Here is a 13443-nt window from a genome sequence, read left to right as displayed (position 1 = left end):
GATTTTTATTGAAAATTTGTCTCTTTTTTTGTTGTAAATTAATTTTTCGGTTTAAAAATTCATCCTTTTTGGTTGAGAATCCTTAAACTTTGTTGAAAACTTGTTTTTTTTTTGTAGGTAATTAATTTTTCGGTTTGAAAATTCATCCTTTTTAGTTGAAAATTAAACTTTTTGGTTGAAAATTCCTGAATTTTATTCAAATATCGTCTGTTTTGGTAGTAAATTAATCTTTTTGTTTCAAAAATTATATTTTTTATTTGAAAATTCAGCTTTTTGTTTGAGAATTCCTGAATCTTATTGATAATTCGTCTTTTTTGGCAGTAAATTAATCTTTTTATTTTTGTTCCAGATTTCTTAAATATTGTTAAAAATTCGTCTTTAGTAGTAAATTAATCTTTTTGTTTAAAAATTCATTGTTTTTTTAAGTTGAAAATTCAACTTTTTGGTTGAAAATTCCTAAATTTCATTGAAAATTCGTTTGTTTTGGTATTAAATTAATCTTTTTATTTAGAAATTCATCATTTTGGTTAAAATTTTATTTTTTTCGTTAAAAATTCAACAACTAGGTTTTAAAGTTGAACAACTTTCTTTAAAATTAACAAAAATGTTTGTTTCTTTCTTAAAAATTGAACTTTTTGGTTGAATATTTTTGAATTTTATTGAAAATTCTTTTTTTTTGTAATAAGTTAATCTTTTTGTTTCAAAATTCATCTTTCTAATTAAAAAATGATCCTTTTGCTTGAGAATTCTCTAATTTTATTGATAATTCATCTGTTTTGTTTAAAAATTCATCATTTTGGTTGAAAATTCATCTTTTTGGTTAAAAATTCAACAACTAGGTTTTAAAGTTGAACAACTTTTTTAAAAATAAAAAAAATTCTTTCCTATACAATTCAACTTTTTGATTGAGAATTCTTGAATTTTATTGAAAATTCCTTTTTTTTTATTTGTAGTAAATTAATCGTTTTTTTTTATTTCTTCTTTTTTAGTTGAAAATTCAACTTTTTGCTTGAGAATTCTTGAATTTTATTGATAATTCGTCTGTTTTGGTATTAAATTAATCTTTTTGTTTAAAAATTCATCATTTTGGTTAAAAATTTATTTTTTTGTTAAAAAATTCTTCTTTTTTTAGTTGAAAATTCAACATTTTTATTCAGAATTCCTAGATTTTATTAAAATTGGTCTCTTTGGTATTAAATTAATCTTTTCGCTTAAAAATTCTTCTATTTTAGCTCAAAATTTCACTTTTTGGTTCAGAATTCTTGATTTTTATCTAAAATTTGTCTTTTTTAGTAAATTACTTTATCCTTTTAAAAATGAATCTTTTTGCTTTAAAAAATCAACAACTACGGTTTAAAGTAGAACTACTTTCTTAAAAATTAGGAAAATTTTTTGTTTCTTTCTTAAAAATTGAACTTTTTGGTTGAATATTTTTGAATTTTATTGAAAATTCGTCTTTTTTGGTAATAACTTAATATTTTTGTTTAAAAAGTCATTTTTTTAGTTGACAATTCAACTTTTTGGTTGAGAATTCTTGATTATCTTTTTTAAAAAATCGTCTCTTAGATAGTAAATTAATCTTTTTCTTTAAAAAGTCATCTTTTTTAGTCGAAAATTAAACTCTTAAGTTGATAATCGTTGAATTTTATTAAAAATTAGTGTTTTTGTTATGAAATGTATCTTTTTTAGTTAAAAATTCAACTTTTTCGTTGAAAATTCCTAAATTTTTTTAAAAGTTCGTTTTTTCCGTAGAAAATTAATCTTGTTGTTTAAAAATGCGTTTTTGGGTATCAAATTTAAGAACTACATGCTAAAGTTTAACTACTTTCTTAAAAATGCATTTTTTGGTGGACGACTCAAATTTTTAGTTAAAAATTCATCTCACTGGATGGAAGTTGAATTATTTTGTCTAATATTCCTTTTTCTGTTGTTGAAAAATTACCTTGGTAATTGAATATTTACCTATTCCATTTTTGGTCAAAAATGGTTCATTCTCATTTAAAAAATCAACTATTTTTAAAAACTGGATTATTTTATTAAAAATTCGTTTCTTTGTTAAAAATTATTCTAGTTTCGTTGAAAGTTCAACTTTTGGGTTGAAAGTTCTTGTATTTTGTTGGAAATTCGTCTTTTGTAGTATAAAATTAACATTGTTATCAAAATGTTCCATTTTTTCTTTGATAAATCAACTGTTTTGTATAGAAATGCGTCATTTTTGCTTGAAAGGATTAACTGTCATATCAAATACAATTAGGCACATTTTAACACCTACTCTGAAAATAATTTTTTTTATTTTAATTGTTGATTTATTACCGAACTTTATAATTCACCACACGGTAACGTAGATAATATCGGAATAATATTGGTACCTTGATTCGTGTAAACACAAAAAAATGTCAGTAAAAATGTAAAATCGGGTTTTACCAGGGTGTCTACTCAAATCCTCAAATTTTTCCGGATAAAATTTTTCATAGTTCTATATTAAGTTCAATATAAACCCTTTTAAATTTTTAACTTTTCGAGTAAAATAATTGAATTTTCAACCAAATCTTTGCATTTCTAACCAAAAAGATGAATTTTTTATTTTAAAAAATACGATTTTTCAACAAAGTACATGAATTCTCAACCAAATAGTTGAATTTCTAACTAAAAAAGATCAATTATTAACCAAATAGATACATTTTGAACTGAAAAATATAAGTTTTCAACAAAAAATGGAATAGTCACATTTTCATTAAAAAAAATTTTTCCTCACAAAAAAAAAACTATTTTAAACCAAAGCGATACATTTTTAACTAAGATAATAAATAATTAACTGGAACAGATTAATTTTAAAACAAAAAGATGAATTTTAGACCAAAGAGATGAATTTCAACTAAAAATATCCACTTTTAACAAAACTGATGAATTTTCAAATATAATGATAAATCATCAACTGGAATAGTTAAATTTTAAACAAAAAAGATACATTTTCAACCAAAAATGGAATAGTTAAATTGTCAATTAAAAAAGTTTGTGTTCAACGAAAAAGATGAATTTTTAAATAAAATGATCAAATATTCAATTGGAACAGTTCAATATTTTCAGTTTAAATGATAAATCTTCAACTGGAATTCTTAAATTTTAAACAAAAAGGATGAATTTTCTACGAAAAAAGACAAATTTTCAACTAAAAAATTTGTGCATTATCAAATAAAGTGATGAATTTTCCAAAATTGCCCAAAATTGGTTACGTAGTTTATGGAAGATCTCTTATCGATTGTTTGAATATGATACAATTTTGCGATTTCTCCTTGCAGAATTTATTCTCAGGAGAAGGATGTCCAAGGTTTATTTCGTGTGAGTTTGCGCATAATAGCTCCTGGTATGTAACCTTTGAATCCGACGAAGATGCTCAAAAGGCCTATAGGTTTTTACGGGAAGAAGTGCGGGAGTTTCAGGTAAATTGAATAAAGATGATGAGTTGTTGAATTTTTTTGATTTTATTCTGCTTTGTGGACAGTCTGGCGTTATGTATTCAATAATTGATCGGGGTATTCTAGGGAAAGCCAATCATGGCGCGCATCAAAGCTAAACCAATGAACAGGCTACCGATGCCGGCAGTCACAGGAGTCGGTGGAATAAAGAATGGATATCGAACTCCACCACCGCCACCTGCTGTCTACGATCCCGGAACTTATCCTCCCAATCCGCAACGATTTCTTTACACAAATGGCACTACAATGCCACAAACTACTATGCCGCCATATGCCAATCAAGTCCACGTCTACGTAAGTAATTTTTTGCAAAAGATAATAACTCTTTTATTTATTTATTTTTATTTATTTTTGTTTAGTACGAATTTTCTATTTTAACTATTTGTATTTTTTTTTCACCTCGACCATTTTAGCATCAACCGTTCTATCCAGCTGGAATGATGCCTTGGGGAGCAGCGAGTCCAGCTTATTTCGATGTGACTACCATGTTCACCATGAATGGTATCACGCCGCACACAACGTACAAACCACACAACACAAGATACAATCAAAGAAACAGGTAAGGGAAAAATATCAGGATTTTATATATATATTTTTTTTCATTGAAATCAGGGATTTTTTTCGAGAGCGTGCTTAATTTTGGTTTAAATTGCAATATAATGTTGATTAACAATGATCAGGGTGGCCATCCACCCGGGAGAAAGTCGGGAGAGAAATATTGTATCGGGAGATTTCTCTTTATTTTATAATTAGCGCTTTTTGTCATTTTTTCTAAGTTTCCAATTAGAGGGTGCCTAGAGACTTTTAAAACCTGGAACACTCCTTGCATTTTTTTAAACCTTGAAAACCTTGAAATCTCCTTGATTTTTTCACGAAAACCTTGAAATTTAAGTATTCTTTTTTTCTCTCTCCTTTAAAACAGTAATTTTATCAAAATAAGACGAGAAATTTTAATCTTTTAGCCTATTATGAAAGAAACATCTCATTTAGAAAAAATCGTGCTGTTGAACATTTTGTTATTCGTGAAGATATAATTTATCTTTTGTTTATTAGAAAGTGAATAAAGATATTTCAAGGCACTTTTTGTTGAGGTGTTCAACTTGGAAATTATAAAAACTATTAGTTTGAAATTTCGATGTTAATTCAGTTTCAGAATTAGAATAAGCCATGGCTATACAACGGATTTTTCGAGGGGTTGACCACTCGGTTTTTGAGTTTACAACAGATTTCAAAAGGTTACAAAATATTTCTAAAGATTTCGAAATAGATTTCAAACATTTGAAAATTTTGAAACGATTTCAGGAGGTTTCAAGAAAGATTTTATAAACATTTAAAAATATTTCACGAAGATTTCAAGGATTTTAAACATTCAAAAAAGGCGTGTACACTAAATTAAAAAGTTTTCACAAAAACTCCCCAAAGATTTCGAACCTTTCCTAAAGATTTGGAACATTTCACAAAGATTTTAAAACTTACAAAAGAGTTTACTGATTTAAAAAATGGTATATTAAACCACATTTCTAAGATTTCAAAACATTTTAAAGATTTTAAACAATTTCAAATTTTTTAGGAGATATCAAAAGATTTTACTGAGATTTGTAATAATTTAAAGAAGTCCAACGAATTCACAAAGATTTCCAACATTGCACAAAGATTTTCAAACTTTCAAAAGATTTTAAATAACTTCAAAATTTTTTAATTGTCAAAAGATTTCACAAAAGTATCAAAGATTTCATAAAAGATTCATAAAGGTTTCAAAACAATACAAGAATTTCAAAGATTTGAACAAGGGTTCAGTGCACCAGATTTCAAGGATTTCAAACCATTTCAAAGATTTTAAACGATTTCAAATATTCCAGTGACTTCAAACGAATACAAAAGACTTAGAGAAGATTTCACTGTTTCTTTAAAGAATTCATCAGGATTTCAAAAGATTTGAAGAATTTCAAAACTTTTCAAAGATTTTAAGCGATTTGAAAAGACTTAAATGATTTTAAACAAACACAAAAAATTTCGCAAACAAATATTGAAGAATGAGTTCACAATGATTTCAAAGAGTTCAAGAATTTTAAAGATTTTACAAAAGCTTGGAAAAATGCCAGAAGATTTCTCAAAGATTTCACCGAAATTTCAAGCTTTTACTAAGGTTTGTAATACTTTACAAAGATTTCAAAATATTTCACAAAGATTTCAATGATTTGAAAGACATTACAAAGATTACAAAATATCCCTAAATATTTTACAAAGACGACTCATGTTCGCAAAAAATTAAGAATTTGTTTATTCACGATTCGGCTTTCTTTAAAAAAATTTGGCCCATAAAAAATGAAATGGCTCATTTTTTACACGTATGACAAACGTTTATTTCATTATCTGATGTAAAAAAAAGGAGATCTGGAAAATTTTGATTTCTGACCTGGTAAAGACCTTGAATTTTTTTTCTAAGAATCGCTAGACACCCTGAATTAGAAAGAAAATCATTTTCAAAGTGTTTAGAATAATTAACCTTTTAAGGATCTGAGATTTTCAACGGGGAAAATGACCTTGAGTTTTTTGGCAGAAATCAAATTTTTCATTTAAAAAATCGATCCCGTCAATTTGATTCTCATTATGTACTCTCCATGATATGATGCTTAATCATAATATATTTATGTTAATTAAAATTTCTACAATTTAAATGAAAAATTATATTTTTGCTCTGGAATTAATTTTTTGTTTAATTCTTGGAGGTCTTGAATTTTAAATTGCACAATTGGGAATGGGGGTTAGAGTTATGAGTCGGTGATATTACTTTTTTTGCACGGTGAAGAGAATGAGAATATTACCAAGAATATAACCGAGAAATAAATTCTCTGAGATTTTATGAGAATCTCAGAATTTATTTTAATTAATTAGGAATGTTGGTCTACCATTTCGCCACCTGGTGTCGAAAACTGGAACTAGAAAGAGTAGGTACAATTTTAAAGATGTAAATTAATTTTGTCATAAAAGTGTTTTTACGATAGTTTTGTGAAGTATAAAACAATGATTACATACTAAAACAATTATTTTTAGATAGAAAATTTTATGAAGATTGTGCGAAGAATACGAATAATAGACGATTTAATTGAAAAATAGACGTTTCAATCGAAGAAAAAAATTCCCGTTAATTTCCCGGGTTTTTTTCCAAGCGGCAATTATTTTTCATCAAAGAAATTTAAAAAATCGAACTCTAAAGCTAACATTTTTTCCAATTAAATGAGTAAAAACTGTGCTGCAAATGAAAACACTCAAAGGGGAACTCGTGAATGTCAAACTTTTAAAATTGAAGTTTAAAAGTTTTCAAATGCAATAATTATGTATTTAAATCTGATTCACATGCTCAATAATTTACGCGCATAAAATGGAAGCTACTAACACTTTTAATCTGAACAATTTTTAACTAAATGCAGATAAACTGCAAAGAAATTGTTTTAACTTTTATTAATTGTAGAGTTCAAAGATTAAGATTCAGTTCTAAAAATATAAATCCACGTTAATATTTTCAATGCTCTAAAGTATAAATTTACCAAAATCAATCAATGAATTAAATTTTTTTTAATTATATCATTTAAAGCAATTTTAAGCCGGAAGCATTAAAAGTTGAACGATTACATTTTTGTTATAAACAGGACACTTCTTAAATTAAAAGTTAAATTATTTATATTTTAAATGGTTAAAAAATCCTGAAAATGTTTCAAAATTTTATTTGAAAATCTTGAAACATCTGCAAGTTGTTGACATGTTTTTCAAATTTGGTATTATTTTTGAAATTATTTCAGAACATTTAAACATCCTTTAAAATGAATCCAATTTTTTTTCTTTTTTTTTAAAATTCTGCCAAATTAAACATATTTTCTTAAAATCTTCCACATTCATTTTTGATAATTTTGTCAATCTCTCTAAATATTTTTGGATAATGACTCAAAATTATCTTTTCAAAATAAAAATCATTTTCAATTTTTATAGGAAATGTTTTTTAATCTTCTGAAGCCATTCAAAATTCTTAAAAAGCTTTAAAAAACACTTGGTTTAAATTACTTCAAATTTTAAATTGAATTTGAAGTATTTTTTAAACTTCTAAATATTTCTTCATCTTCCTTGATTTGTGTAAAGAATAATATGTATTCAATTATTATTTATACATCGAAGTTTAAAAATTTGACTTAAAATTAAATTATTTTTTTAAATAGAACAATTAAAATTTAACGTTCAAAATTTAGATTTGAGTATTGAACTACAATTAATGAGTTTGTATAAACAGTCAGATATTTCTAAATATTAAGTCATTCTTATTTCTCTTAATTAAAAATTTTAATTGAATGGTTTAAAACTCGAATATTTCTGACTAAAATAATACGTGAAATTTAATAAAAGCTTTTAGTTATGAACATATTTTTTTTCAAGTTATTTTTAAATTGAAAATAGTTTATAAAGTTTCAATCGGGTGTTTACATTTCTTTAACTAATAAGACTTTCCAATTCAAATAGTTTTCATAATTTTTAACGTTAGAAACTGGAAATTATAAAATTGTTAACTGATTTCGAATAGTCTTGTAAAATTAATTATTATTTATTTTTTAAATCTTAAAGAACAGTTCAATTTTAAAAATCATTAATTTATATTGACAGTTGATCAACTAAAAATATTTTTTATCTAAAATCTTCGATTTCAAACTCCTCTAATTTTTAATTGTTTAAGTCTTTAAAATTGCATTTTAAAATTCTTTAAAATAAAATGTACAACTGACAATTCAAATCTAAAATAAAAAATTGGTTAAAGTGGAAGGTTTTTGTCTATAAATTTATAAATTAATAAATATTTACGTTGACTTCATTTTTGCTTAAAAGTAAGTCCATTTCAGTTTATAATGCTTTGAAAATCGCAATAAATAGAACAATAATTGTATCTTTTTTGGATGAAAACTCAACTTTTTTGTAATAAAAAATTCTTCTGCTTTAGGATAAATTTCATATTTTTTGATAAAAATACAAGTATTTGCTAGAGAATTCAACAATTTTGTTAAGTCATCCTTTTTGGTTCAAAAATCCGTCTTTTTGGATTGAAAATTCAATTTTATTGTTAGAAAATTTTATTTTTCGTTAATAAATTCCTAGTTTGATCGTGAAAACTCGGCTAAAATCTTTTTCAACAGAAAATTCAACTATTTGTTTGAAAATTCTTATTTTTGATTTAAAACTCAATCTGTTATAGAAGAAATTTCATTTTTTGTATAAAAATGCAACTTTTTGGTTAAAAATCATTCATGTTTGCTAGATAATTCAACTAATTTGTTTTAAAAATTTGGTTGAATCGGATTGTTAAGAAATCACTTTTTTGTTAAAGATTTATATATAAAGTTAAAAAGTTATCTCGTTGGTTAAAAGTTTAATTATCTTGTTGAAAATTACTCTTTTTTAATTAAAAATTAAACTACTTGGGTTAAAAAGTTTAAAATTTGCGTTTTTTTGTTGTTGTAGAAAATAATTTTTTGGTTCGAAATTTATTTTTTTTTTTGCGTAAACATAGATCATTTTCGTGGAAAATTAATTTTTTGTCGAACAATCATATTTTTTGTTAGAAAATTCGTCTTTTTGGTTTTAAAATTATTTTCTTTGTTGTATAAATTTCATTCTTTTTTGATTAAAGTATAAACTATGACACTTTTTCGTTGGCAATTTTGTCTTTTTAGGTTGAATTTTCAATTATTAAGTTAAAAATTCAATTATTTTGTTAAAGAATTCTCTTTTAAAGTAGAAAACACTTTTTTAAAAATAAATTCATACATTTGAAAATTTTAAATTTGTATATGAAAAACTGTTTTATTCTGCTTATAAAATATTCTATGGTAAAATTATCATAAGATTAAAATGCTAGGATTTGAATATTAATGATATGAATTTAAAAATTAGTCGAAAAATCAGAGAATTTTGAAAATGTCACGCGTCGAAGTTCTCCTGAAATGGAGTCTTCTTATTCTACTTCATGGTATTTATTATATAAATTATCATTCTTCTTTTTCTGTTAGAAACTTGTTGTGTTAGAAATAAGTGCAGTTACAGAGATTTGGAATTCGCCCGAAATTCTCTGAAATTCTCTTGATTTTTTTTATTGACTTGAATCCAACTAAATTCACTCATTTCTACTTAATTCAGTGAATTTTTTTGAATTTTTATGAATTTCATCGACTTCTTCTCTTTTATGTTAAATTCCTATGAATTTGTTACCCTTTGAGCACGAAAAAAGCAACCTATGAGCGTGACGAAAAATATCATTTGGTCTCTATAGTTTATGCCATAGAGACTGTGAGGCCTGAATACGTGTAAATTATTGAGCATTTAAATACACACATTTTGAATTCAAAACCTTTTGAACTTCAGTTTTAAAGTTCAAAATTCAACAGTTCCCTTTTGAGTGCTTTAATTTGTAGTTTATTTTTTATTATTTCAAATTGAAAAATGATTAACTTTAGACTTTTAATTTTTTAATCATACGCACCGTAAAAAATGTTTGCGAACCGGGGAAAAGCCGGCAAATGACCGGGAATTTATTTCTCGGATTAAAACGTCCACCCTGAAAAGTACATACATTGAACAAAAAATGTTCAGTCTTTTCCCTATTACCGATTTTCTCAGCTCATTTCACTAGATGTAGATGGTTCTCTCTTGGATTAGAATCTAATATTTCAAATGTTTGTGTTTTGTGTTTGTCAGAAATAAAAGGAATGGACCTGACAGAAGTGTCATCGGGGGAGGTAGTGGAATAGGGATCGGAGGAGGCGGAAATGGAGGCGGTGGTGGCGGAAGTGGTGGATTGATGGACGGCGGTGGAAGTGGCGGAGGTGGTGCAGGCGGCATGTCAATGGCCCGAAGTTTGCATGCTCCGCTAAGTGGAGGCGGACCTGTACCAGGAGGAACAGTGCCTCCTGTCCCAGACAGGAGCAGCCTACCCACTGCGAAACCAACCTCATCTTCCTATCAGACCGGCACAAAGTTTCATTCCTCTCACACAGCAAACAGTGCGACCGGAGATGCTCCGTACAGTAGCAGCGGTCACGCGAAAGGGTCGCAGGAGAGCGATGCTCAGACCCTGGACACGAGCGCAATTCAGTTTCCGCGCCACCGCATACATCGCAGGACCAAAGATCAAGACAACACACCATTGAAGACGAACAGTAGCCCTCAGCCCTCGAGCCGAGATTCTGCTCCGGCCAGCAATGCCCAGCACAATCGGGGGGTTCAGTTCGACTTGGAGGCTTCCGCTTTTCCGCCGCTTCCCGGCCTCGATGCCGATCACACAAAGTCTCACAATCCCTCGCTGGAGACTAGCACCGCGGAGAGTCTTCAGTCTCAAAATAGGCTCTCGGATGTAGTCAAGGGCACGGCCAAACTGAAAAGCACAAAGGAACTGGGTGGGATCGCTCAACAGTATAATCAGCAGCAGCATTATCAGCAGCAGAATCAACAGCAGTACCAGCATCAACAGCAGCAGTACCAGCATCAGCAGCAGCAGCAGCACCACCACCATCATCATCATCAGACTAGCAACAGCAGCAGGTCAACGAGTCCCGGATCAAATGTTGCTGCTGGTGGTCATCATGGCAATTCCCAGGAGAATAATGTCGCTGGTCCGAGCATCTCCTCATCCGCAGCAGCTGCAACTTCAAACTCGAATCCCTCGGCTAGCAACTCTGATGTTCAAGACATCGCTCTGAGCACCGTCACTCTCACTCCCCCGTCATCTCCCGATAAGTGAGTGTGTTTTGTTCTCATACATACACCTACAGATTACAGACACTGCTTCTTCTTGTTCTTCTTCTTCTTCTTTTATTATTATTACTATTTTTTTGTTATTTTTTTGGTCTTTTTTCTTCTACAAGTATATCAAGAAATGACGGTATTTTTTTACATTTGGGCTTGCACAGATAGGAGGATTGAAAAATAAGAGAAGTGCATTATGTTTGCAGGGTGTCTACTAATCTGGAAAACCTTATAATTGTCGGGGAATTTTTATGTAACTTGAAAAAACTGGAAATGTCAGGGATGTTTTTTTTTAGTGTCAGGGAATTTTTCGCGAGAATATGCTTGATTCGAAATATAAAATTGAGTAATAATGTTTCTTCTTCTTTAATTCGTTGAAATAAATATTTTAACTAAAAGCTTAACACTATACTAGTTTTGGTTGAAAGTGATCGTTTTTTCGTCGAAAATTCTAGTATCTTGTTCAAAATTCGTTTTTTTTTTGGTAGAAAATTAATCTTCTTGCTTCAAGATTCAGTTTGTTTGCAATTTTTTCTCTCGCCCTTGACTGAAAAATCTTTCTAGTTGAACATTCAACTCTTGTTGAAAATTTATCTTTTTAGGTGAAAATTTCTTTCTTGGGTTGAAAATGTAACTATTACAGTTGAAGATTTGGCATCTTAGTTGAAAACTCATCACTTTGTTTTTGAAAATTTAACTATTTTTTTTTACATTTCGTCTTTTCGGTTTTAAAATGCATTTCCTTTGGTTGCAAATCAATTTTTTTCACTTAAAATGTGATTCTCATTTTTAGTTGAAAATTCATGTATTTTGTTGACAATTCGCCTTTTTTGGTAGAAATTAATCTTCTTGGTTGAAAATCCACCTTTTTGTTTAAAATAAAATTACTTTAGTTGAAGATTCATAATTTTTTGTTAGAAATTTCTCAGTATGGTTGGAAATTAATTTTTTAAGCTGAAAATTGAACTATTCCATTTTTGGTAGAAAAGTTATTTATTACTTCAAAATTCAAGTATTGTGTTGAAAATTTGTCTTTTTTAGTTGAAAATTCAACTGTTTTGAAAAAATGCATGTATTTTGTTTTTAGAAAATCGACTTTTTTGGTAGAAAATTAATTTTTTTGTTTAAAAAATAAGCTTCTTTTTTTGTAAATTCGTCTTTTTGATTGAAAATTCAAGTATTCCAGTTAAATATTTATAATTTTAGTTCAAAATCCACCTTTTATCTTAAAAATTTATCAGTTAGGCCGAAAATTAATTTTTTTTTCAACTAAAAATTTAATTCCTCAATTTTAATTGAAAGTTTATCTTTTTAGTTAAAAATTCAACTATTTCGTTAAAAATTTGTTCTTTTTCGGTTGAAAATTTAAATGTTTTGTGACAAATCCGTCTTTTTAACTTGAAAATTCAGCGATTTTGTTTACATTTTTCTCTTTCTTGGTCGAATATTCACCTTTTTGTTAAAAGTTCGTATTTAATTTGAAAATCCGCCCGATTTAGTAGAAATTTAATTTTTAAAAATTAAAAACGCATCGGTTTGGTTAAAAATTAATCTTCTTTGGTTGAGAATTCAACAACTTTGTTGAAAACTCACCTTTTTTGCTTGAGGATTCATAAGTTTAGTTAAAAATTCATATCTGATTGAAATTCGTATATTTTTGTATAATAATTAAATTATTCTATTTTTTTGTCGAAAGTTTATATTTTTAAAGGAAAACACAAATGTTTGCTTAAAAAATCAACAGTTTCATTGAAATTTCTTCTCTCTCTTGACTGAAAAATATTTTTTTAGTTGAAATGACGTATTTTTTTACCTAAATTCAACTTTTTTTAAATTTAAATTTAACACATTTTTCGGTTAAAAATTCAACTACGTGGTTGAAAGTTTAACTACTTTGTTAAAAATTATTCTTCATCTTGGCTGATAAATAATTTTTTAACACACAATTTAACTATTCAATTTTTAATTCAAAATTCATCCTGTTTGGTAGAAAAATAATCTTTTGGATTAGAAATTCGTTTTTCGCTTAAAAATTCAAAATTTTAGTTACAAAAATTTCTCTCGGCTTGTAAATATTTCTTTGTTAAAAATTCGTATTTTTTTTGTGGACTGAAAATCAAGTTAAACAAACGTTTATTTAATTAATATTCAAACTCATGGCCTTCTGGGACATATTCAAGAAAAAAAT

The 13443-nt window shown here is 27.4% G+C and overlaps 1 protein-coding gene across 6 annotated transcripts in view; it reads left to right on the top strand.

The window, feature by feature from the left end:
- The window catches only part of LOC117175794 (la-related protein Larp4B-like), a 39410-nt gene that overhangs the window by 13831 nt on the left and 12136 nt on the right, over nt 1–13443 (top strand). For all 6 annotated transcript variants that reach the window (XM_033365542.1, XM_033365537.1, XM_033365540.1 and 3 more), the window contains 4 exons: nt 3300–3440; nt 3543–3770; nt 3890–4035; nt 10209–11246. In XM_033365542.1, the coding sequence (XP_033221433.1) occupies nt 3300–3440; nt 3543–3770; nt 3890–4035; nt 10209–11246 (1553 nt within the window). The remainder of the gene's footprint in view (nt 1–3299; nt 3441–3542; nt 3771–3889; nt 4036–10208; nt 11247–13443) is intronic.

This window comes from Belonocnema kinseyi, chromosome 7 (genome assembly GCF_010883055.1).
Source record: "Belonocnema kinseyi isolate 2016_QV_RU_SX_M_011 chromosome 7, B_treatae_v1, whole genome shotgun sequence".
NCBI classification, from domain to species: domain Eukaryota; kingdom Metazoa; phylum Arthropoda; class Insecta; order Hymenoptera; family Cynipidae; genus Belonocnema; species Belonocnema kinseyi.
The sequence above is the reverse complement of the archived record's forward strand: the minus strand, read 5'-3'. Positions and strand labels throughout refer to the sequence as shown.